Genomic DNA, 26,462 nt, shown 5'->3' with positions numbered 1-26,462 from the left:
AATAAAAATAAATAAATAAATAAAAAGAAAACCATTGTCTTGTCTTCTTCACAGCCATGGACACAGGTCTGACAGGTAATGTCTCCATTCTGACCTCTGACTTTTCCGCCTGCCTCTTCCTGCCCTCTGTCCTGCATGACTCAGCACACACACACACACACACACACACACACACACACACACACACACACACACACACACACACACACACACACACACACACTTATCTCTGCTTTTTTTAATAAGTAGAGATAAGAATGACATGAAAAAGCATCCTCTTGTTTTTTTCTATTGGTGAATACTCAAACATTCTCATTTGTTCTCACAAAACACTTCCACAGGGGAAATCCATTTTCAGTTATGGCTCTTCAGGCTAGCCTCTCCTGTACACTCTCCTCTGTTCACCACCTGTTTTAGGAATTCAAACATCCTAAATAGCAAGACCAGGAGTGTTCCTTTTGAAGAAGAAGGGTAATAAGGAGTGAAGTCAATCAGACACCAGTGGGGGGTGGGGGGGCAGAAGAAGGAAGGAATAACAAAGAAAAGCACAAGAGGAACTAACCTTCAAAATAAAAGTGGAACTAAATTGAATGAGGGACAGTCCCGAGACAACAGGAATATGTAGACAGACAAGGTAACACGAGAAAAATGAAGACCCCCCAGAACACGTAGGCAATAGAGAGACAAAAAAACAAAAGAGAGAATTGCATCCATAAACAAATATCATAATGAACACCACAGGGTTTTGTTTTGTTTTTTTAGAGGAAAAACAAATCATTTTTTAGACATTTAAATAAGTGCTTTTATGATCTTTTTATAAATTTCTTCAAAAATCTCCAGAAGAAGTTTCACTCGTTTTAGCCAAAAGTGTAAAACAAAAAGAAATGAAATACTTGCGAGATGTTTTTAAAGTCGGACATGTTTAATTGGATTTGGAGCTGAGACACAGAAGGGGTAAGGAGGCACTTCAGGTTTGTTAGGATGAATATTTACTGAAAGTGACAAAAAGCTGGCTAATGTTTGATAACCAGAAGGTATTTGTGAAGTAAAGAATCCGTCTTTTCTGACACAGGATGAGCTGTCGAGTCTGTGAACTCTGTGGTGCTTCTCTTTACGTGTGCAAAGTCTCAGTGGATGCTTTTTGCACACATTAGGTTCCATGCTATCTTTCCGCTTCACCTTTTCTTCCACCCACTGTAATACTTTTCCACTGTATGTGACACTACTTCATCTTGTTATTCTGGCTGTGGAGAATATGTGGTATTTCACTGAAAATGATCATTGAGTGCTGATGTCTTCATTCATTTTCTTTAATGTTCGCTCTTTGTTTTTAAGGACGGATGGCAGACGCTGGTCTCTCGCTTCATTGCCTTCCTCTGGATATGGCACTAACACTCCCAGTTCCACTGTCTCGGTAAATAAATTCACTATACTCTGTCTATGCATGTATTTGTATGTCTGCTGTAGTGATCTATAGACTCATCCATGAAAACTAGAAACACATACTTTATTTCACTTACTACAAAGCTGCAAAACTGCCGTAGCCTCCACTGCTGATTCCTTCATTCTGATACCTTACTGTGTACTTCTGCGTCCTACTCTTTTTCTTTCCCTCACTCTTAGGGACATGTCAAATGTCCCACTTGGTCTTATTCTCCTCCTTGTCCTTTACCTTCTGCTGTTCTTTCATCTCCCTTTTTTAAAATTGCACACTTCCTCTGTGGCTCCTGCCTTTAAAATGAGACTTGCTGTGCATCAAAGGCAGCAGCCTGGCTAAGTTGTCTGAGAAGCCGTGAACTTGAGCATCCAGACTAACACAATCATTGTAGTAAGAGAGAACCGAGCCCCCCTTCTCTTTTATCTTATTCGGACAAATAAGACCTTTGTTGTGTGAATTTCACCCTAACTGGTGGGGTTTTTTTTATGCTGTATGCCCTTTCTGTCACAACCCCAAAAGGATTCGTGCCTCCTACTGAAATCAAACCAGGGACTTTTCACTTGTCAGCTTTAGAAACTCACATTCACTGAAGTTCAGCTTAAAGTTGTTTGGAAAACCTTTCCAGTAGTGGAATTGCAAAGCTACATACATTATAATTTGATGACACACAGATTTACAGCTATGCCAAGCACTTCATTCTTCAGTCTTTCCACTCTGTTTTTCTGTGTAGAAACACCAGGAATTCCTGCAAGGACAGACTACCACAAATTGTTCCAGCTAGAGATAATGCTAGAATGTCCTTGCGCCAATTTCCATTTAGAGCACTTTAACTTTTCAAAAATACATCATACAAGCAAAAATAGTTTTAGCCTGTAGTATAATCCTAGCTTAGCTCCCTTCAAACCTTACAGGCATTTCCAGCTTTGAGTAATCTGCTTTTCCTGTCCCTTTCTCCTCTAATGAGAAGGGGACTAAACTTTACTCCAAAGACAAACTCAACCCAGAGTTCTTCTAATCCCAGTTTAGCTCCGGCCTAACTCCTCACTGTAGCTTCAGTGCTGGTTGTAATCTATGCTCCGTTTGTGCTCCTCCTCTCACAGTCCTCCTGTTCATCCCAGGAGAAGCTGCACCAGCTGCCCTTCCAGCCCACACCTGACGAGCTGCACTTCCTTACCAAACACTTCAGCTCTGAGAGCATCACAGATGAGGAGGGACGACGCTCCCCCGCCATGAGACCACGGTCCCGCAGCCTAAGGTAGGAGCTCTGGGCTAGCTCACAAGATATACTCTGATTGGATCCAGCAAAATGCCACATGAAACCCAGCCTACGTGTTAGCGGAAAGCAGAAATGAACGATAAAGCAAATGCCCTCCATTTTTTCTATAGCTGCTAGAGGCTTCCTGCAAAAGAAAAACCCTTGTAGGGCCCAGACGCACAAACCCTGCTTGCTATTCAAAGAAGAGTTGATGCAACACATGTCTCTGCTAAACATGTCTCTCTCAATTTTGTTTTACATTCAAAGGGAGCATATAATTTTCAAAAAGGAGTATAGTTTCTCAGCTTAATCAACCAGTATTATGTCTTTGTAAAATGTACAATTTTACAAACAATGTAGATCTTTTTGCACTTGTAGGTGCAGACCATTCAGATCAAGTCAGTACTTGAATTTAAAAGTAATCTCATAAATGTATCCTTTCTGTCCCGTGATCTAGAGATGGCTTTTCTCACCTTCAATTTGTGTCAGAAAAAGTGATGCAACGTAGCTTTATCAGTCAGTCCTGGATGATGATTGCTCATTTTGAGTGTAAAGTTGCTGGGCCTTCATTGGTCTGTAGAGGAGGCTCACACTGCTGCGCCCCTTCACTTGTGGAGGTCTGATTTTTAAATACAGCATAGCACTAAAATAGCATTTCACAAAGGATGAACAAACATTAGCAGACCCAGATTGTGTGTGTATTTGTCAGTCTTAAAAAGGTCACACATATTCCTCTGACTTACCCATGACAGGTATAAGTGAGAATAGTCCTCACTGTGACACTCACCTGTCAAACTGTAGCTCTGTCGGTGTTGCGTTGTCTTTGGCCGTCTCCAGCCATCTTTGCTTTTTTGTGATTCTATTTCTGTTCCTGGTTGTCAAGAGATACTTTCAGATTTCACCTCATCCTATCATCTACAGATTTTCTGTATCAGTCCTCTTTAAAATTTCCTTGTATCACACACTTGTTTTGACCCCTTCATCTTTATCCCTGTTTCTTTATGGATAGATATCGAATGCTTTCATCCTATGAGATGAAAGCAGGCAATACCAAGTTACATGGTGTGTATCTGATTAGACTCCCGCTGTGTTTAGTGGTGTGTGTGTGTGTGTGTTTGTGTGGTTTGCTATCTCAGGTAATCCACCATCAACAGTGTCCCTATGTAACCTTGATATCTCTCCAGTCAGAAAATAAAATGAAATAAAAAGATCTCAGATGTTACATTTTAGCACCAACCTGCTTCTATCAGAGATAAAAGAAGAGCTGACAAGCACAGAGCACTTGCTGACTGTGAGCAAGTTACTTTACTCTGAGGTGACTTTGAAAAGTGTTTCAACTGTGGCTGGTTGTCAGCCCCCCTCGTATGAAGGAGGAGTGAGCCTCAGCAAAACCCTGACATCATATTAGTCTTACCAGCAGTGAGTGTCATTAAAAAGCTTTTAATGAGCAGTCTATAGACAATCTACAAGTTCAGAGGAATAGCCAACAGAAAGCAGTAATAATGTGAGGAGTAAATGCAGTTTAAACGTTTGAAAAGGAAACGCAAAAAGATAAAAGAAGAAGAACAATGAAAGAAATTAACTGGAGTCACTGACTGGACCCATCAGACAAAAGGAGCAAGAGAAGAAGAGTATGTGTATTTGGATGAGAGGCATTATAGTGAACATGAGCTGCAAAGCAATAATATATAATAGAATGATCATGATTTTATCATTCTGTTGTAAGGAATGACCTTCACCATTGTTTTTGTCATTCTCTAGCTTCTTTATTAATTTCATTTTTTGCAGAAGCAAAGTAGGATCATAGATCCGTTTGTATTGTTGGGCTGTTAAGACATCATAGCTAAAACAAAAAATATATATACCTCATATTTATGTAGTAAACAAGGATGTTTAAATACAGAAAAACATTTTTTTTTAAATTCATATCAGTTTTATACACTCTTCAATCTGTCAGTCATCACCTGGACAGTTTCCATCACCTGAGGGGGTTCCTTCAAGGCTGAGCAGCTCTTGTCTCCTTCCCTTTCACTCTACAGTCTGCAACCATTTCTGTTGGTGAGTGTAGAGGTCAAGCTAACTGATGCAGCACTCCATCATTGCTGCTTCCTTTTTAACAGTCCTTACCGAGCCTGAAGATGTGGCCTGGCTCACTGAATAAATGATGGTCCCACTAAGATCAAACCAGGTGGACTATGTGTCACTGCAGGATTTTTTGGTTGCCACTAAAGTGTCGGCTTAAATCTGACCGTTACTAGCAAAGCCCCCACACAATAACAGCTCCTTCTAAATGATTCATGGTGGGAATGTCACAGGCAGAAACCATGTCTTCTTTTTCTCAGTGTCTGGTAAAGACACAGCAACTGATGAGGGGAGGTGCGCACTACTTAATCTCCGGGGAGCATCTCTGTGACGCCCACACCTTTTTAAGGCTGGTAACTCCAATGAGCTTATACTCAGCAGGCACTGATTCCCTTCTTTGCTCCTCTTTTTCTGAGCCTTTTTCATAACAGTATTTTGCTGTTTTTAAGACTGCACTTCAAAAAGCCTTAAGAGGGCTTTTGCTCTTAATCTTAGCAGTAGCTTGGATCAGCACACCTGACAGCTTTGCTTTCTTCAGTGTTTTTTCTACACTGTGTGTCCAGACTTTTCTCTGGTGCTTTTATGCTGAGCAAACAGCAAAGTCAGAAATGGTAGGTGACTAATTTATCTGACAATTTAAACTTTAACGAATTTCACGCAATAGAAACAAGTTGCGGATTATAGATGAAATGTGTACTTCCAAAGAAAGGCTGTATGCAAACACAAAAAGCTAGAAAATATTTTATAATTATTTTTTTTAAATAGTTGAGTTTAAGCAGCTTAACACAAATTGAAATTCGTGACTGGAAACAGAGCCAGAAAGTAAATGAAGACAAAGTACTGAAATTACACTTTACATCAATTTTGAAAAGAATTTGCACCACTGTTTTAGGATTCACTAAACAAACATACCTTCACTGTTCCTTTATCTTTTCATTAGGTTTTAGCTTGGAGGATTTTAATGACATCATCGATGAATTTTGGTGGTGAAGGCACAACGTGCCCCCCTCTCTGTCACGCTCAATTAGGCGTCTTATTTCCCCAAGTCAGACGCCTCAGTTGTGAAGCAGCAATGTTATTTTTCTCTGTCTCGCTCTCTCACTCTCTCTTTTTCTCACACACACACACACACACACACACCAACCAATCATCTCTCCTCCCACCTCACCTCAGCCTTCCCCCAGCCTCACCATCACCGTCTGATTCCCTGTCTCATCTGATTTACTTCAATTATCCTCTGCAGAAATCAGCTCTTTTGCATTTTGAGTGCCTTTTGTCACATGTGGCACCACTTAGAAAGAAAATGGGCCTTCACCCAATGTTTTAATTATCAAATTTCATATCTTTCTGAAAGTATAAGTGCTAACTTTCGAACTGCAGCCCCACACTAAAACAAGTGTCCCACAGTTTGCTCCAATATCTCTTCTCCAAGGTCATTTCTCAGAGTAATGACTAAGACGATTTTCGCAGGGATTGCCGCGAGGCAGTTTTTATTTCCCATTACCGCAGAAATATAGCCAGGTTCTAATTAGCCTTTGTCTGGCTTTCTTATGTTATTCATCCAGAGGATTTCACTCTGGCGTCCGCTACCGCACACTGAATGGGAGATTTATTTTAATATCTGCTCAGGCTGCTCACAGGCATGAGCGCCCAACAAGAAGAACACAAAGAAGACACCAATGATATACTGTGAAAATTAAGAAAGTGCCTCAGGCTGTTTTGGACAAACTCCACCTCCTTTACTTACTGAGCCCTGTGGCAGAGCTACAGGTTTTGATTGATTTTCTCTTTCCTTAAAGGCACACGGACATTAAAGAAGTGCTTAAAGTTGAACATGTTATCGCATCAGGTGATTGACGTACATGACTAACAATTGCCTTTGTTAGTCATATACGTGCACAGATATTCTAGCCTTTTTCTTTTTGTAAAGCATCAGTAAACCCGAATTCTGTCTTATTGCTGTGCCGTTATGTCACAAAGACAGTTTTCTTTCATCAACTAGTTGAAAACACATCTTCCTTCTAGCTTTTTCAATTTTAAGCTGTTAACAAATTCAACAGTCCCTGCAGATGTTTCACAATGAAGCAGTGAAAAGGAAGGATGAGGTCCTTTTCAGTTAAGTTTGAAATCGTTATCGTAGAGTTGGATCAGAAAATATGTAAAGGGAGGGGTCTGTACTTAATTTGATTGATTAAGGTGCTCATGACCATAAAACCCTCACATGTAGCCGAATTAAAAAAAGTTGCAAATACCGAGCCAAACTTCCTGCACAGCAAAGAAAAAAACAAACCTTACCAGTTTTTTTACCAGTTTTTTTTAATTGCTTGATTGCTGCCAAGGTTATCCTTAATAAATGAAATAATAATTTAAAAACTGCATTTTGTATTTGCTGTGATTATGTTTACCTAGTATTAAAATTTGTTTCATCATCTGAAACATGACAAATATGCAATGAAAAGTAAGAAATCAGGAAGGTGGCAAATACTTTTTCACAGCGGGGTGTGTGTGTGTGTGTGTGTGTGTGTGTGTGTGTGTGTGTGTGTGTGTGTGTGTGGTCATCTGTCAGCGTGATAAACTGCGCTCATGACGTTCAGCATGTTTGTCACGTTCAGGCTGTTCTCATTCCTATTACGCTCGTAATTGGACTTTGAGCTGCTGGTTGATGACTCAGAGCATTACCTCATGGTACAGGTCACCATGTATGTGCTTGTGTGCACGGGTATATTTGTGTGTTTATCAGTGACTCATGCTAACAGATGTGTGGTGGCTAAAATGTCTTTGTGTTTGTTTGCTAGGTTTGTAACCTCAGTCATATTAAGTCTCTTAAGTTTGCAGAAATTGTGAGGTGTCTTTTCTGCACTTCCTTTTTTAATGTTTTCTTAAGATTTCAATTCATTTTAAAAACAAGTAACTTGTTGGTTGGCCTTCAGGTCAAATAATTATTTTTTTTGTAAAATTAGATATTTTACTATATTTGAGTTTAGCAAAAATGTTTTACCCCCTTGATGTGATGACCCTTTATGAGGTTAAGTTGTAAGAGCAATAAAAAGTCACTTTAGGCCTCTTGAAAAACAGGAAATATACACTCAGTGCAATTAAATTTTATTTATATAACCTCAGATCTTAACAAGTCACCTCAAGGTGCTTTATATTGTAAGGTAAAGACCCTACAATAATAGAGACAAAACTCCAGCCAGGCTGGGGGTGATGGGAGGAAAACAGGACAAAAGACACCCTGTACATAGCTTAGCGCTTGCTAAATTGACCATAGATGTCGATGTACATTGATGGATGGATAAATGGATGAATGGATGGAAGTGGGCTGCGTTATAGAGATGCCTTCATTAATTTTCCTCCTTTTGCTCAGACCATTTACATACAAGAGGGAGCAGAATTTAAAATCCAGTGTGCTCAAGTACACTGGCATCACCCTTCTCGTAATAAACATGTATTCAAGTTGTTTCTGAGTAACACTAAAGGCAAGCTTAGACAATTTTAATAACAGTTGAATTTATGGCCGTGTTTCTTCATTGTATCTTCAAGAAGGATATTTAAAATCATTCCAGGAACAGTTAATAACAACCAAACTAATGGTTTAAAACAGATGAAGATATGTTGTGTGCCAGATTCCTAAAGTTCCTAAAATGCTCATCGTTTGGAAAGCAGTTTTCACTTTCATATATGATAGTAAATGAAACCGAAGGTTATCAAAGCCTTGTTCAGAATTAAATGTTTCTTCCGTGACTAAAACACATACACACACATACTGCCTTCTACCTGTCATCATCTCATATTGTGAAAGTGAGACATGGAAAGGTCAAGGGTATTGCTGCTGTTGCTGTTTTGTGTTATTGTAGAGAGAGGTCAGGTGTGGGGGTTGGTTCATGATAGAATAAGAAAAGGGATGAGTCCCTGGAGAAGCACAATACAGAGAAAATGAAGTCCACTGTTGGTGCTAGTATGAACTAAAGGAGACATCACTGTCAGTCTGTCAGGGCATGAAAACCCCCCGAGGACTAATGGAGACTCGCTGCACGGAGCTGGACGAGTAGTGAAGATGCCTGGCTTTTTACTGACGCACACATGCTGTCCGTTGGTCTGCCAGCCTCCAGAGGGGTTACCTTTGCGCTGCTCAGTGTGTGCAACCATGTGAGTCTAGAGGATGTCATGGTATTCAGTTGACACTGCTGAAGATGCACGTATGATGAAGACCCCCAGGTCCTGTTATTGTGTGTGAGCACCATCTCTTTTCTCTTCCCCTCTGCTCTGAGCTGACCGAGCCTGTCTGTCACTTCGGTTTCCTCGGGCCTGTTTCTGACAGGGCGGATCTTTTTTTTCAGAATACAAACGAGCACCAGAACTTTTCTAAATGTTCATCTGTGGAGAAAAAAAAATCTGTCTTTGCTTTATCCTAGTTTGTGCTTTTTATGTACGTTACAGAGAATCTTTAAAGAAATTCTATTCATTTTTACCATCTGGAGATTTAAAGTTTGGGTCTACTACTTTATACATTAGAGGACCATGACTATCATTAATTCTGACATAGTGAACAGGTAGACTTATGTACTGAATTATTTATGGATGCTCACATGATCCCTTCTCACAAGTATTTGGCTTCAAATGCTAGTGTTTGTGCATCACATACTCATGTTTTTGGTTCCACAGTATACACAGAACAATTTCCTGATGAGCTACATCAAGAGTAACGTGTGACTGTCCTGGAAAGCATATGTTAAACAGCTTTTTGAAAATAATTGTTGCCTGTCAGCACATTTAACTAAAGGCATGCTAAGACTTTAATGGCTTACAGTTGGTGATTATCTCCATTTGCTTTGTTTCAGCCCTGGGCGCTCTCCTGTGTCCTTTGACCATGAGATTATGATGATGAACCATGTGTACAAGGAGAGATTCCCAAAGGTTTGTATTACTGACACACAGTTCCTAAAGAAAGTAAAGGAAGTGCTAAAAAAAAAAGGGATGAACAAAAGAACAACAATGCAAGAACCTCAGTTTAAGTCTTTGCTTTCAAAGTTGGTCTAGAATCCAAACAACAAGCAATTAAAAATGTTTAGAGTTCACTACTGTTTGGACAACTGCAAGAATTTGGGGATTTCATCATCTTTAGTACACAGTGTATTTAAAAAAAAGAAGAAGAATCTACAGATGTTTCTGTGAGCAAGGGAGCACGCTGAGAAGTAGTGCTGAACTGCAGCGTTACATCAAAAACATACCTGATTCTGTAATAAGTGCATGGGCTCAGACACCTTCTGCTTAAGTTAGTCAATGAACACATTTCATCTCTATAGCCACTAATACAGTTTTAAGCAGTCCTATAAAAACAACAATGGTATTTTGATATTAGTTGTGTTTTTTAGGTTTTCATCATTGACGCAGTTTTTGTCATATTGCCTCTGCACACCACCCCGGTGGATTTTAAATCGGTCTTTCAAGATGTTTCTAAAGCGTAGACGTTCAGCTTTAATTCATGACGTGTTGCTAATATATTGAGTTAACTGTTAAAGAATGTAAATTGCATTATACGTAGTTCAATATTTTAAGATTGTTTTTAAGAAGTGGATAAAAAAAAACAACTGCTGTCTAGAACCCACGGACATCACATATGCTGCATTTCCTCCATCGAGATGCTCTGCTAGGCCTTTACTCAGCCAGCTTTAGTTGCTGCATGTTTGTGAATCTTTGTGCAGTCAGTTTAACAACTGAAAATCATGCTCTATTAGGCTAATATCAGGTCATTGACTTGGTCAAATATCTCATTTCTTTGTCTAGAGAGACTTGGATTGCTATGTGTTTGTTCATTATCCAGCACCATCAATTTTGCAGCATTTGTCTGAATTTGAGTGGAGAACATAACTTAAAAAAAACAAAATAGATGCACCACAGTAGTTAAATAAATTGGTGCTAAGAACATATTCAAAATGAGCATATATTTTCAAGCCCTAATGCAGCACTGCTTTAAAAAAGATGTTGTTCATTACTGTGCAGTAAGGCTGCACATCCACAAGTGCAAATTAAGACTCCAGCATGCAGAGATATGCACATGCGTAAAAAAAAATCCAGAAATGCTGTCCAATGATCTGGCTGATGAAGTCTAAGAGATCGATGCGTTTGCTTTGTTTCTATTTTCTATTTAATACAGGATTTATACACAACTGAAATATTATTGCAAGTTGTTTTTATTCAATGAAGCAGCTGCAGTAAGTGCTGTATGAGCAGCATTTTGAAATAAAATACTCTAATTTCTTATTAATATGTGACATCAGCGTTCGTCTCTGTTCCATATTTCTCTTTTTTCTTACAGCGACCTGTCCCTTTAAGTATTTGTTCAATTACTGTGACATAGATGATGTATTATGCTAAAGACTAGAAGTTTAGTGTTTCATTGAGTACATTATTTCAGGCCTGTATCAAACATCATTTTTGAATAATTAATTTTTCAATTAGAAGGGATTTTCCCTTCCATATGAGATTATCTTATAGCCGTGCCGTTTACTGTCTCTCCATGTGTCTCACATGAGCGTTCCTATGTGTGACTCATCCTTCTCCCCACCCTGTAATTGCCTTCCGCCTCCTCCCCTCAGGCAACAGCTCAAATGGAGGAGCGTCTGGCCGAGCTGCTTGCCTCCTCGGCCCCAGAGAAGATTTGCCCATTGGCCGACGGGGTCTTGAGCTTCATTCATCATCAGCTTATAGAGTTGTCCAGAGACTGCCTGGAGAAAAGCAGAGAGGACCTCATCACTTCCCGCTACTTCTACGAACTCCAGGAGAATCTGGAGAAGCTGCTGCAAGATGTAAGTTGATTCACAAGTTTATTCACAGTCCTGCAATAAGCCACTTTTGCTTCCAATTCTTAATCATTCCTTTGAATAAAGCGTGTAAGAGCAATCTAAATATAAGAACTTCATTTGCTTCCAATTGTGTTCCTCATGCACTTCTAAAGAACAAACAAACAGACACACAACAATCAGCTCGGACACTTTTGACCAGGTGTAGACTGCAGTGTTGATTCTAGAGACCTCTAAATGTTTTAATTATTTAATTCTTTTCATTATTTTCTTCTCTTTAAAAATACACAAATAAAGACACAACATGTATAGTACCATCCCAGCCATGCTTGGTTTACTGTGCAACAACTTACAGTGTGACACACACCTTTGTTCACTCATTGCGAGTATGGTTACATGTCTTATGAATGCACAGAGGCTGCCGTTCCTTACAGACCTAAGACTTCCTGGGCTCTCACACATTCCTTCATAAACAGTTTGTATATTTCTGTCAATCAATTTAAATTTACTCACTTGGTGTGACAAAATTACCTCGTGTCCGTTTACACACGAATATCAACATGACAGAGCACAGAAATGTACTTACACATGTGTGAGCGGTGGTGACATCTCTATTAGCTCAGTTTTCGGGGGCCTGAGGGTGTGATATTGTGGCTCCCACAGGCCTCTTATTGACCTTCTGTTCTACTGGGACACATAAACACAAGATGTCTCAATCATAGACACACACATATATGCAGGCAAGCACACACACGCTCTCCGATTTTAATTTCACACTTCAGTGGTCACTGGGGACTGATGGATGACTCTCCCAGACGCAAGGAGGTGCAGTGGAAAGGTTTTGGGATGGCTGAGGATTGGAGGGGATTCCTCTGCTTTCGATTGGCCAGCAGGTTCACAGAGGAAAGGGGAGGTGGATGTACATGCATGAAGCCTTTTCAAAGTCTTTTGGAGGGTGCGAGGAACTCGGGTTGTGCACATCTGGAGAAGCGCTCCCAGCTCAGATGGCAGTGCAGCAATGCGGGCTGAATGATGACATCACCAATTAGGCAACATTAGACTGTTTTTTTTCTTCTGTTTTTTGTAATATAGCCAAGTGCAGCAGCAGGTGAAGCAGACCTCCAGCTCAGAAAATGAATTTGTGAGCAGGTGGATGCAGGTGTGAAGGCAACCTCAGCACTTTCATTTATGGGAATTCCACGTAATTTTTGTGGGTGTTTGTCCGAGACATGTATCGCACCTCGTGGCAGAGGAGGCTGGAAGAAGAGGAGGTGGAGGAGGTGATAAGGAGGAGCGAGTGGAAGGTGTTCATGGACTGCTGGGAGGAGGAAGGGACAGATGCCGACTTTACAGTTGAGTCAATTTCGGTTTGATTCAGTGTAGCTTTATTGAGACGTTGAGACTCGGTTACATTGTTGTTGAGGATCAGACTCGAAGGTAAACTGAATGTTGCTGATCTGATGTCATACCTCAGGAGTTGCCTGCACTACTTTCTCTGGCTTTAGTAGCTTGTAACTGTAAATTGTTCTACAAACAAAACCTTTGAAAGGTTCATAAAAGACAAGTGAGCCTACGTCTTATTCTTACCCCTTATCTGCAAGTTGAGTCTAGCTAGTTTTTTGTGGCATTAAGTGCGACTTTGTGAGCAATTTCTTCCCAAATGCTGCTGTTGTTGGCTCAAAAGTCAGCTCAGAAAGGTGATGCATTATCTGGTATTTACTATTTTAACAGGAGAGATCTCAACAGAGAGTTAATCTAGTTTTTCATTCAATATATTTGTAAATATAATTACATCAAAATTGATCATTTTGCCTGATGTAGTGAATGTCATTCATCTTGTCCATCTTAACTGCTTATCCAACTGGAATCAATGCCATCTTTATTGGGCGAAGTGTACGCCTTGGACAGGTGACCTGACCATCACAGATCCAGTGAGTCAAAAACCAAAAGGAACACCTTAAATGAAGGCTTTTTATCCCCAGATAACTTGATCACTAAAATAAATCAGCCGTTCTTTTTCTTCCATGGCCCTCCATCTCAACCTATCCCTCCTCTGTCACACCAACCCTCAGCATATACTCCTTCACTAAATCCATGAATCTTCTCTGTGGTTCCTCTTTTCCTTCTGCCTGGTGACTCCATCTTCAACATCCTTTGTCCGGTATAGCTACTATCCCATCAATGCAAATATTAAAACAATCTCAACCCTGCCTGTCTAACTTTGTTTCCCTTAAAAATCAGAGAAACACCGTAGAAAAGTCTTAAAAAACAAACTGCGTGAAGCTTGATGGTTTCACTTTCCCCTGTAGTGAGATTTCTGTGTGCCACTCAGTGAGCGTGAGTGAAGTGGAATTTAATCAGCTGAAACTGGAAAATGACAAAACTCAACAGAAACTTGCCATTTGATAAACTGACCCTGTAATTTTACAGGAATAACGGTAACAAAAATAATAGTTTGTATGTTCTCTCAGTGGCTTTTTACTATGCTTCACTGCACTTTACATGAGCCAGTTACAGAGTAACTTTGAGAAATGAGCCTTTCTCATTTTTGAGAAGCTGGTTTGGTAAACCCATTTCCCCTTGTTTTTCATTTTTACCAGCCTACACCTTTTGGTTTCTGCAATTATCAGTCCTTTTCCTTTATCATCATTCCTTATCCCCTTCTTTGGTGTCCTTTCTTTCCTTTCCTTGTGTCATGACCTCATTACAAAATTCACAGGAGGCTGACTAAACTCTCCTCCTCCTGTCCTTCTCTTGTCTTTTTTCTGTCCTCCACCTTCACCCCTCTTCTTTGGCTCATACTCACTTCCTCTCGGTCATCTATCCCTGTCACGAGGCCTTAGTGACCTGTCTGGCGGTCACCATGGCAACCTCCATCCAGGACATCCTCTGCTGGAACCCCTGGGAGACCCTGTTAGACTCCTGGAGGTCACCTGAGGGCAGAGGGTTGTAGAAAGCTATCTCAGCTCCAGTGATCTGTCACTAAGTGTCCATCCTTCACTCTGAACCTTCAACAGATTTGCCACAAGCCATACACAGCTGCAAACACCTGCTTTTAATAGTCTTTTAGCTGAATTCAGGTACAACTGTGACCTGCTTGGAGGAAATGATGCATGCTCTCTGTTAAGCATGAGAAAAAGATATTTTCTTCCATATGTTATGGTGTTAAAAAAATTAAATTGAATTGAACTGAACCAAATTAACACCAGAAATTCACATTCAATCATTCTTAAACATCTCACATTCACTTTTTCATGAGTGCTTGTGGTGGTACTTTTCAAATGAATAAAAGCAAAGAAAATGGAATTTGAAGTGAAGGAAAAGCAGCTCACAGGGATCTGTGACTTTGTTCCACTGTACTGAGTGTTGCTGTGTGATGACATCATTTCTGTACACTATGTATTGTGATATTGTTGTATTAGGTTATCTGTGATCCCCACGTCTCTCTGTTAGACTTAATGAATTTACCTCTGATCTTAAAAATAACTTGCATTTTTTTAAAATAAAAAAAGACATAAATATAATTTATTTATATTATATTTGCAGAAATGCAGCTAAGGTTGTGAACATTTTACAGTAAGATACTGCCAAATTATATGTACTTACATGTACTTCCCTTTAAACAAAATTGAAGCTTAGTTGAACAAAAACAGTTATTGTACCATTTGTTAAAATAAATAAATGAACCTAAAAAGTCCGTAAACATTTGGTGAGACCACTTTCACTGCCAGCAGTTTCCAGCATTTCCTGGATTTCACTCTTAAATTAGGATTAAATTAGTTTAATTAAGTCTTACTAAGTATATTTACTCACTGGTAATCTGAATTATAGCATGTTTTACAGTATTCATTTCACACCAGCCTTGATGATTCACAAGAAATTGAATTTGTTAATGAAAATTAGTTGATCTTTTTCAATATAAGTGAAATGCTCATCTAATTTCTTCTCTGACGAGACGAGCAGCGCTCCGCTGATGAAGACAAAGGATGTTGAAGATGACGTTTTTGGCACCAGTTGTAATAACTGTGTGTATCGCTTAGCATGGTTAATCGCTATGCATTTACCAAACATAAAAGTCCAATCCACGTCATTCTAGCATAATAGAATAAATTTGTAATACACTAAAATCTATAAATTAGATCACACTGTGCATGTGGATTCAAGATGTTAAAGGACTTGTATGTATGCTGTGTACCCACCAGGGAGTCACTTCACGTTAACCACACAGTGTTAAAATATGCCGGCTGTCTCTTTCTCACATAGTCTCTGGATAATTAGTCTCTATGTAGGGGGAGCCTATCCCTCAGCTGTGCGTTACCACCGATCGCTGGTCCTTACAGTAACCACACACATGCACGCACATACATAATATTCCATCTCCTTTATACTTAGATACATATAGTTGAATACCAATACAGTAGATATTCACTCCCTCCCTCCAGGTTTCATTACAGTTATAAATAATTCAAGAGATAATTCAAGGGTGGTGGTGGTGGTGGGGTTATAGGGGCCCCCGGGCCCTCTGCATCTGTCAGACAAACAACAACCTGTCAGCCACGCTTTGTTTATGAGCAGCTGCCTCCCCTGTGTTACCCCGCCTGACACATACATACATTATAAAAACATGCATACGTGCCACATTCATAAATGTGCACATATGAAACCACATGTACACAGTTTCTCTTTAATTATTTTATTTTGTTACAGTGGCAGGTTCGTCACCACACACACACACAGATGCACTTTCTTTCCACCCCATTTCTTTCCAGGGGTCAGTGTTTGCTCCAGCTGCATCTCCAGTCAGTTACAACGGATTGCTGAGTAAATTGCTCTGTCTCCATGCTGGCAGACATTTCATGGTGGATACGAAGGAGTGAGGCAGAGGTCATTTCTGATTTAGATTACCTCTCAGGTGTCAATGAAAGAAGGACTCCACCATCTGTTCATCCTCATGGCTGTTCTGCTTTGTTTATGAAGGACAAATCCAGCACAAGAGACGTTTTCTATTCAGTGCAAGGTCATCAAAGTTCACACAGATGAATTATTGTCCTGTCCTGACAGATACGAGTTGTTTGTTTGTTAGCTGTTTTTTTTTTTGTTGTTATTGTTTTTTTCTTGCCTATTTGAATTTAATATCGCAGAGAATATTTGTAATAATTGTTCTTTGTACACTTTTTGCTTTAACCCTGAGTCCTCTTGTGTTCTCTTTAAGGCTCATGAGCGTTCTGAAAGCATAGAGGTTACCTTTGTCACACAACTTGTCAAGAAGCTGATGATCATAATCGCCCGGCCCGCACGTCTGCTCGAGTGTCTGGTAAGAAAGACCTTCACAGACCTTCCAGATGTTTTTTAATTAATTTTTTATTTAAATATGAAGCTTATTCACCTTTTTCACCAAACCTTACCTTGCTTGCTTATCCTCAACAGCTACTGAGTCCTTTTTGCATTTCAGTTACTAGTATTAACTGGAATTGTTTTTTTCATACTGTTCAGATTCGCTCCATAAACGCTTGAAAAATGCAATTTAGAGCTTTCTGCTCCTTGGTGGAAATTTAAGCCAATAAATCAATTTATGGGTATTTCAAAACAGTCTAATGTACACACATGCTCACACATTAACACCTCTCAGCAACATTATGTTTAGACAACAGCAGAGCTTCTTTTCTTTCTCTGTCTGTCACCTATTCAAACTTCTCTCAGAGGACCTCCATGATTTTGGGATGAGATTAAGGATGGGAGTTGGTACAAATTTAGTGATTCCATTATTGATATCACTTATTGATTGTCATTAGGTTCTCATTGGCTCTGTTTTGAGAGTCACCACCATTACATACAAACTAAAAAAAATACATACATAGGTGTGTAAGCAGCATAATGTTGTTGTTTCTGTCCTGGAAGCAGTTTTCCACTTTAACATTTATCTCGTCCTTTTGTACGATAAAAAAAAGTCCGTATCCACACTCTAAACTGTGTCATTATTTTCCTCCTCTGACACGTGAACTGAAATCAGCGGATTGTAGTGCGAGTGCAAAAACCGATAAGTGGGATCGATAGGCAGACAGGCTAACAATTCCAAGGAATTGGACTACTGGGAACTAGTTCTCTACAAGAACCGGTTCTCAATTTGTATCCCTGGATGAGATGGTTCGCATTTTCAGCCTAATAGATGGAACCAGCAATTGGTGAGCCCAGGAGTTTGACATTAGGGAAAAGAATGGGAAAAGGGGAAAGAAAGAAAGATGTGGAGTGCAGAAGACAGGGATAATTAGAGGGGCAGTAGAGGATGAGGAAGAGGAGGACAAGAGGGGAGGTTTCCCCAGTCTGAGGACTGGGGAAATCAGTAGTTTTGACTAATTGCATACAGCTGAAGCTGTGACACTGAACAGGATGGGTTTTTACAAATGAAAGCACAGAGAGACAAGAGGGCGCAGGAAGTGTTTATGTGTGTCCACAAGAAGGGAATAATCAGGCAGTCTGTCTTAGTCAGAGGACACAGAAGTTTCTGCCCAGCAAAACATCCTGTACGTCTGCAGCACCGTCCAAGTCTTCGCTCTGTGATTGCTTTAGAATCACACAGAAGGTTTAGATTGTGTTTTTTTTCTGTGCAGCGCTGTTGTTGGGGCAACTCACTTTAAATCAGAGTTGAATATCTTGATCTAATAAGATAACCAGATGAATTTCTGTTTCTCTCCATGTCGAGACTCAAACAGGACGGGAGCATTTTGTGCTAAATTATGATATTTCGTTACTGGAGAATTATCACAGATACAGAACTACACAAAGAATCTTCATATTATATGTTACTGTTTATTGTTATTATTGCAAGGCAAAATACTGAACAGCTAATAAAAGTCTGGACAGGTCAAGGCTTTCAACCGTTTAAATTCACATGTGTCATGGCTTTCATAACAACTTACACAGCTGAGATTGTAGGAACCATTTTGGCACCAAAAGAAATAGATTCTCATTCTGTTATTACTTGATTTTGAACCTTAAGCTTTGATTTGTCTCTTTATGCCACTCCTGCTTCATGACCTCCTTCCACTCTCCCTCCTTTGCAGGAGTTTGATCCTGAGGAGTTCTACCACTTGTTGGAAGCAGCTGAAGGCCATGCAAAAGAAGGCCAGGGCATTAAGTCTGACATTCCCCGATACATCATCAGCCAGCTGGGCCTCACCAGGGACCCTCTGGAGGGTAACATCAGCAAACATCAAATATTTCTTATTTAACTGGTTAACTACTGCCTTTTTCTTTGCCCCCCTCGGTTCCTCTTTCTCCTGGTCATTGATCCTTGTGTCTCGTTGTAGAAATGACTCAGCTCAGCAGCTATGATAGTGGAAACCCAGAAACCCCAGAGACAGATGATTCAGTTGACGTGAGTATACAATGAAGGAGTGTTAAATAGGAATCTGTGAAAGTAGACCAAAAATGTAAGCAGTTTAATTGACTTTCATTTTAATCATCTAATCAATTTGAAATCACTTTTCAAGCAACTTGTAGATTCAGAAACATACAAAAGGGTGAATTTTACTAATCATTTATGAAAATACAGTAAAGATTTTTTTTCATGGTTCTTCTCTTTGGGTTGAAAACCTTTCATATTTTTTGCTTTTGTGTTTCAGACTCGAGTAGCCACAGTCCCAGCAGGATCACCACAGACTAAAGCCAAAACCCCTCGAGAGGAGGACTTTGAAAATATCAAGCTCATCAGTAATGGAGCCTATGGGTACAACAGCATTCAACCCATCTCTCTGTCTGTATTTTTAATATATGTTAAGTTCTTTGTAAAACCTGAATACCTTTCTTGTCCTGTGTAGGGCTGTGTTTCTCGTACGTCACAAGGAGACCAGGCAACGATTTGCTATGAAGAAGATCAACAAGCAGAACTTGATCCTGAGGAACCAGATCCAGCAGGCCTTTGTAGAGCGAGACATACTAACATTTGCTGAGAACCCTTTTGTTGTCTCAATGTTCTGTTCTTTCGAGACCAGGAGACACTTGTGCATGGTGATGGAGTATGTGGAGGGTAAGATAATTACTAGTTGTCATTAGTGGTGGTAGTAGTATTATGTTGTCTAATATTGCAACTCTCATGTGTCATCTATAGGTGGCGACTGTGCCACACTCCTGAAGAATATCGGAGCCTTGCCTGTGGATATGGCTCGTATGTACTTTGCTGAAACTGTCCTCGCCTTAGAATATCTTCACAATTATGGCATCGTGCACAGAGACCTCAAGCCTGACAAGTAAGACTCAGATAACTAAAATAGGGATATCCACATCACACTGCACCATGACGAGTGTTTGGAGCAGTCTGAAGCCTTGTTCACAGTGTTTTTTCGCAGTAATTACTTTAACATAAGTTGCTCATATGTGTTTTCTTTTTTATGATTTTGTTGATTATTGTTATTACTAAGGTTAGAAACTAATAGAAATAGTGCACTGTTTTTCCAACATTTGCTGTCTGGACAGAAACTTTCAATTTTCTCTCGTGCAGTCTTCTCATCACATCTATGGGACACATTAAGCTGACGGACTTTGGCCTCTCTAAAATCGGTTTGATGAGTTTGACCACAAATCTGTATGAAGGACACATAGAGAAAGACACCCGGGAGTTTCTGGACAAACAGGTATGAGCTTTTTAAGGCTTATGCATGCATGTTATGACTGACTGTGAAACTGCACACTCACATTTGTCATTCAGAAGTTGTTAGTCAGTGAGCACACCCCCGATTCCTTTCTTAAACTTTGAATTATGTCAGTTTACAAAATGAATTTGATGTTTTATTCCGTATGTATGATAAACTCAGCAGAAAGGTTTTACAGAGACAAAGCCCAAGGGCAGTGTTTGCATGTTTGCATAGTGTTGGCTTCACTTTTCAGACCCAGAAGTTATGCCTGTCTTTCCTTAACAAAACTGAATAAATACCTTTGTGTGTGTGTTTTTCATGTGCTGAGCTAACGTTCTGCTTTTGCAGGTTTGTGGCACTCCAGAGTACATCGCCCCCGAGGTGATTCTCCGTCAGGGCTACGGCAAGCCGGTGGACTGGTGGGCAATGGGAGTCATCCTGTATGAGTTCCTGGTGGGCTGCGCTCCCTTTTTCGGAGACACTCCAGAGGAGCTCTTTGGTCAGGTTATCAGTGGTGAGTACATCACCTGCTCATTGCTTTTTATTAATGTTGTACTTTGTAAAATCAGGAGTATCCCAATATATAAGGTGCCACAAAGTTGTTGTAGTTCAAAGGGTTTTTAATAATGCAAGAATAATTTACTAAACCAAAGACAAAGGTGGGCAGTAGAGGAGGAGAGTCAGCCAGGCTCCCATAGCTTAATGTGCTCATAAGTGAGCCTCACAGTCGGTGGTTAGTAAGGCTGAAAGAGAAAGAGGGTGACGGTTAATGATGATCATCACAATGAACAAGAATTGAGGGACAAGAAGAAATACATGCATAGTGTCATTTGGCTTTCACTTACATATTCATACTTAATAGATAAAAACATATAATACACATTAATCTATCAATCCATCACTAGGGATGGGCATTGATTAGACTTTAGCAATTTCAGTTCCTTTCCGATTCTCTCTAGGTATGAACATGAAGTCAGTAACACAAATTACAGTTAAAAAGCAGCACAAAGACGTGATCGCCACAGTGATTCTGCTTTAGAAATATGAACATGTAGAAATGGAGGCAGCAGCCTGACTGTTTGTTCCTTTGTTACCTGTTGAAGTTCAGAATCCAATAAGTGTGAAATTTTAAAAACTGAACTTCAGACTTAGCATTAAGGACTCAATGCTCGATGTCCCTATAACACCTTAGTATTAAGTCACTCCATGCAGATGTGGGTTTTAACCCTTTAAACCCTTTGTGTAGTTACTGGTCTAATAACGGTGTTGCTTTGTAATCAGAATAATAAACATTTGAGCCTGCTGACTCCCAGCCTCAGCGAGAACGGCAGACGTCTTCAGAAATGTTTACATGTAGCTCTGCAGTAAAGGATCCCGGGCTTCTCTGTAAGGACTAAAATCAATTATGATTTCTGCTGTGTTCCTTTCCCCTTTTGAATTCCCTTAGATGATAGGCCTAATCAATAATCATAAACCTGTATTGATCGCACCGTCTCTTTTCTTGACTTCTGCCCACATTAATACAAAGTGGTGATAGAGGGCTGTCATGAAAGACGTGACTCTTGATTGATCTATACTTTTAGTGTTTTACAGGTTAGTGCTCAGAGTTAGTGTCGTTATTGTTGCAAACAGGAATGAATCAGAATCAGAATACTTTATTGATCCCTAGGGGAAATTATTTTGGTTACAGTGCTCCAGTACAAACAGTAACAAAGACACACACACACACACACACACACACACATATATATATATATATATATATATATATATATATATATATATATATATATATATATATATCAGAGGTGGGACCAAGTCTTTATCCTCAAGTCAAGTCTCAAGTAATGTCAGGCAAGTCAGAGTCGAGTCTCAAGTCACTGGTGTAAAAGTCCGAGTAAAGTCACAAGTCTGAAACTTTGAATTTCAAGTCCTTTCGAGTCTTTAAAAAAAAAAAAAAAGCGAAAAAAAGCATGTTGCAGTTATATGCTAAATGTAAATATTAGACCATGTAATTTTAAAATCTGTGTTTTTCTCAACACATGACAAAATAGTGAACTTAGAAAATATACACAAATTGTGAAATTGCACCTCTTTAAAATGCAGCTCAATTAAACTTAGCTCCAAGAATAATTTTCACCGACAGTTCTGAGATAAGCTGCATGTTATTCTTGGATGCGGTTGTAGGACCAGCTTTAAAATCGCATGACAAAAATATCATACACATTAAAAAAAACTGTATCACCAACGTAGCCTGGACAACATTTGCTAGTTAGATGAAGTCAGCTATCTCATCGTAGCATATTTATATGCATATTTATAATCATACGGTTCTTGGAGTGAGTGCACACACTCATGAAGTTTAGTAACTTCAGGTCACTGCAACAAGCCCAGGTACAGTTTACCGACGGATGGGTACAGGACCTTGAAATGCACCGTGTAGAACGAAAGACCATCGTACGTATCATAAGTTTACCAGTCTCACAAATCGTCTCATAAATACACATTCGTTAACCGTTTATTAATAGGACCTTTGAGCTCAACGGTAATTAATTAGTAGTGGAAATAATTTCTGGTACCCATCACAGAAATGTAGCAGTGACAATAATACTGTATGCTGTAATCGTACTGGACAATTAGTGATACAAAAAACCTGTTTTATCCTGTGAATAAAAGTATATGTTTTTGTCAATGTACCATAATAACAGAAGCGAAACACAATATTGTGTCAGGACAATTCACTATTTATGCACAATAAATAAAGGAGCATAGCGCAACAATTTCTGTTCAGCGCCAGACTTGCTTGTAACCTATATCACCAATTATGTTATGAAAATGACGTATTAACTACTAAAAAACACTGACCTTTGTGTAAATGCTTGGAGCAGACTAACCTGTGAGCTGGAGTGTTCTGGGACGTTATATTTGATCTTTGAATGGCTGCAATCCGGGCCACCCGTCGCCTCTTTGTTACTTCGGAAACATGGCTTGAACAATTTCTCTTCAACGACGTAATCCGATAACAACCGATCTCTTTACCCGTCGGCTTCCCGTGGCTGTCATGCGACCGGCTATTGCAGTTAATAATACAACAGCTTCTTGACATTTTTGTGTTTCTTTTTATCGCTGTATAACTGATTTTAATTGAAAGCCTGCGTGCGCTAGTACCGCTTGCCACGAGTTCCCAGAATCCTTTGCGGTTCTACCCGTGAATGACGTCACATTTTCAATCTCTATATAATATGCATGTTAAATTTTATATTTGGGGTAAAATATCAAGTCTTTTCAAGTAAACCGGTTCAAGTCCAATTCAAGTCCCAGGTCATTGGTGTAAAAGTCCAAGTCAAGTCACAAGTCTTAGAACATTTTTTCAAGTCAAGTCTAAAGTCATAAAATTAATGACTCAAGTCTGACTCGAGTCAAAGTCATGTGACTCGAGTCCACACCTCTGAGATATATATACATATATATATATATATATATATATATATATATATATATATATATAGCTAGAAAGGCTGCAACCACCAAGTACCTGCAGAGGGTCAGGCAAGTCCTGAGGAGTCAGCTGAATGGTAAGAACAAGATCCGGGCCATCAACACATACGCCCTGCCCATGATCAGGTACCCTGCTGGGGTAATAGGCTGGCCAAAGGAGGAGATAGAAGTCACTGACATAAAGACAAGAAAGCTCCTGACCATGCATGGAGGGTTTCACCCCAAGTCCAGCACCCTGAGGCTGTACGCTAAGCGGAAGGAAGGGGGCCGGGGACTGGTGAGTGTCAGCACCACAGTCCAGGATGAGACAAGGAACATCCAAGAATACATTGGGAAGATGGCCCCAACTGACCGAGTGCTCAGTGAATACCTCAGGCAGCAGAAACCCAAGAAAGAGGAGGGAGACGAGGAACCATCATGGAAGGACAGGCCCCTGCACGGTATGTACCACCGGCAGATAGAGGAGGTGGCTGATATCCAGAAATCCTACCAGTGGCTGGACAAAGCTGGACTGAAAGACAGCACAGAGGCACTAATCATGGCAGCACAAGAACAAGCTCTGAGTACAAGATCCATAGAGGCTGGGGTCTATCACACCAGGCAAGACCCCAGGTGCAGGCTGTGTAAAGATGCCCCAGAGACAATCCAGCACATAACAGCAGGGTGCAAGATGCTAGCAGGCAAGGCATACATGGAACGCCATAACCAAGTGGCCGGCATAGTGTACAGGAACATCTGTGCTGAGTACAACCTGGAAGTCCCGAGGTCAAAATGGGAGATGCCCCCAAGGGTGGTGGAGAATGACCGAGCTAAGATCCTGTGGGACTTCCAGATACAGACGGACAAAATGGTGGTGGCTAACCAACCGGACATAGTGGTGGTAGACAAACAGAAGAAGACGGCCGTAGTGATCGATGTAGCGGTTCCGAATGACAGCAACATCAGGAAGAAGGAACACGAGAAGCTGGAGAAATACCAAGGGCTCAGAGAAGAGCTGGAGAGGATGTGGAGGGTGAAGGTAACGGTGGTCCCCGTGGTAATCGGAGCACTAGGTGCGGTGACTCCCAAGCTAGGCGAGTGGCTCCAGCAGATCCCGGGAATAACATCGGAGATCTCTGTCCAGAAGAGCGCAGTCCTGGGAACAGCTAAGATACTGCGCAGGACCCTCAAGCTCCCAGGCCTCTGGTAGAGGACCCGAGCTTGAAGGATAAACCGCCCGCAGGGGCGTGCTGGGTGTTTATATATATATATATATATATACACACACACACACACACACACACACACACACACACACACACACACACACAGACACACGCGCACAAAAGTCACTTATTGATAAATAGCTGAATAACAAAGAAGAGCATGTGCAAAAAGGGTGTAGCTATTGCAGTATACAGTGTGTTAAGTGGAGGAGTTGTACAAAGAGATGTCCTCAGGCAGGAGTGATTTCCTGTGTTGTTCAGTGGTGCTTTTTGGTAATCTCAGTCTCTCACTGAACGTGCTCCTGTGACTGACCAGCGTGTCATGGAGTGGATGGGAGGTATTATCCAACATTGTTGGATAATGTTGGTTGACTGGTAGACAAAAGTCAGACAAAAGTCTGAGAATCGAGGGAATTTGATCTTTGTTTGTTTGTTTGTTCTTTTAAATGAATACAGACTCATTTCAGTAAGATCAAAGTGTCGTGTGCATGTCTTTGTGCTGTGCTAGATGAGATCATCTGGCCTGAGGGGGATGAAGCTCTGCCTCAGGATGCACAGGACCTTATTTCCAAGCTGCTAAGACAAAATCCTCTGGAGAGACTGGGCACAGGTAATGCACTGTAAAGCAAAAGAGTTTTTCAAGAATTAGATAAACATTACCACAAAGAAGTGCTACACTAAGATAAGACAAGACAAAACGTAGAAATGTATGTGACCATAGGAGTGTGCTGGTGTGCCTGTGTGAATTATTTAAACAGATTTTTATTTTGACCTTGGCAGTGTGTCAGTAAAACTGCTTTGGTTGCTGAACCTTCAAAGAAATCAGTAGCGTTGCCTTTGCCGCTGTGTGAAATTGCAATATTGTGTTGGAACCCATTCATCTCAACTCCCTTATCATTTTAGTCATGTAGAAATAACTGTTACTACACAGTCAAAAGTTTGGACACACCTTCTCATGTAATGGTTTTCCTTTGTTTTCACTGCTTTCTACATTGTAGATACAGCCACCACCCTTTGCCACTCTTTGCTTTTTTGACTTTTGTGATGTAGTCACCTGAAATGGTTTTCACTTCACAAGTGTTCCTTGTCAGGGTTCATTTGTAGAATTGAACTACTGTTAGAACTCATATTATGGCAAGAACCAATCAGCTAAGTAAAGAGAAACGACAGTCCATCATCACCAACATCACATCAGATTAGAGGCCAAATAAGCGCCACACAGTTCCAGTAGCAGACACATCTTCACATCAACTGTTCAGAGGAGACTGCCCAGATCAGGCCTTTATGGTCAAATAGCTGCTAAGAAACCACTACTAAGGAAAACCAACAAGCAGAAGAGATTTGTTTGGGCCAAGAAACACAAGGAATGAACATTAGACCAGTGGAAATCTGTGCTTTGGTCTGATGAGGCCAAATTTGAGATCTTTGGTTCCACTCACCGTGTCTTTGAGCGACGCAGAAAAGGTGAACAGATGGTCTCTACATACATGCTTCCCACCGTAAAGCATGCAGGAGGAGGTGTGATGGTGTGGGGGTGCTTTGCTGGCAACA

General features: G+C 40.3%; 1 protein-coding gene across 10 annotated transcripts in view; it reads left to right on the top strand.

Annotated features, from left to right (window-relative positions):
- The window catches only part of mast2 (microtubule associated serine/threonine kinase 2), a 147,072-nt gene that overhangs the window by 107,277 nt on the left and 13,333 nt on the right, over positions 1–26,462 (top strand). For 7 of the 10 annotated variants that reach the window (XM_086270163.1, XM_086270164.1, XM_086270162.1 and 4 more), the window contains 14 exons: positions 55–75; positions 1,336–1,414; positions 2,539–2,693; positions 9,617–9,692; positions 11,375–11,584; positions 16,791–16,892; positions 18,640–18,772; positions 18,886–18,953; positions 19,201–19,304; positions 19,396–19,604; positions 19,686–19,824; positions 20,076–20,208; positions 20,557–20,722; positions 25,420–25,521. In XM_086270163.1, coding sequence (XP_086126289.1) covers positions 55–75; positions 1,336–1,414; positions 2,539–2,693; positions 9,617–9,692; positions 11,375–11,584; positions 16,791–16,892; positions 18,640–18,772; positions 18,886–18,953; positions 19,201–19,304; positions 19,396–19,604; positions 19,686–19,824; positions 20,076–20,208; positions 20,557–20,722; positions 25,420–25,521 — 1,697 coding nt within the window. The remainder of the gene's footprint in view (positions 1–54; positions 76–1,335; positions 1,415–2,538; positions 2,694–9,616; positions 9,693–11,374; positions 11,585–16,790; positions 16,893–18,639; positions 18,773–18,885; positions 18,954–19,200; positions 19,305–19,395; positions 19,605–19,685; positions 19,825–20,075; positions 20,209–20,556; positions 20,723–25,419; positions 25,522–26,462) is intronic. The other 3 variants (XM_086270165.1, XM_086270167.1, XM_086270166.1) reach the window with 3 other exon arrangements.

This window comes from Aulonocara sp. 'chitande type north' Nkhata Bay, linkage group LG17, assembly GCF_057382095.1.
Source record: "Aulonocara sp. 'chitande type north' Nkhata Bay isolate Kocher_YH1m ecotype deep benthic linkage group LG17, A_spYH_male_GT1.1, whole genome shotgun sequence".
NCBI classification, from domain to species: domain Eukaryota; kingdom Metazoa; phylum Chordata; class Actinopteri; order Cichliformes; family Cichlidae; genus Aulonocara; species Aulonocara sp. 'chitande type north' Nkhata Bay.
This window is presented reverse-complemented; position numbering and strand designations above follow the sequence as displayed.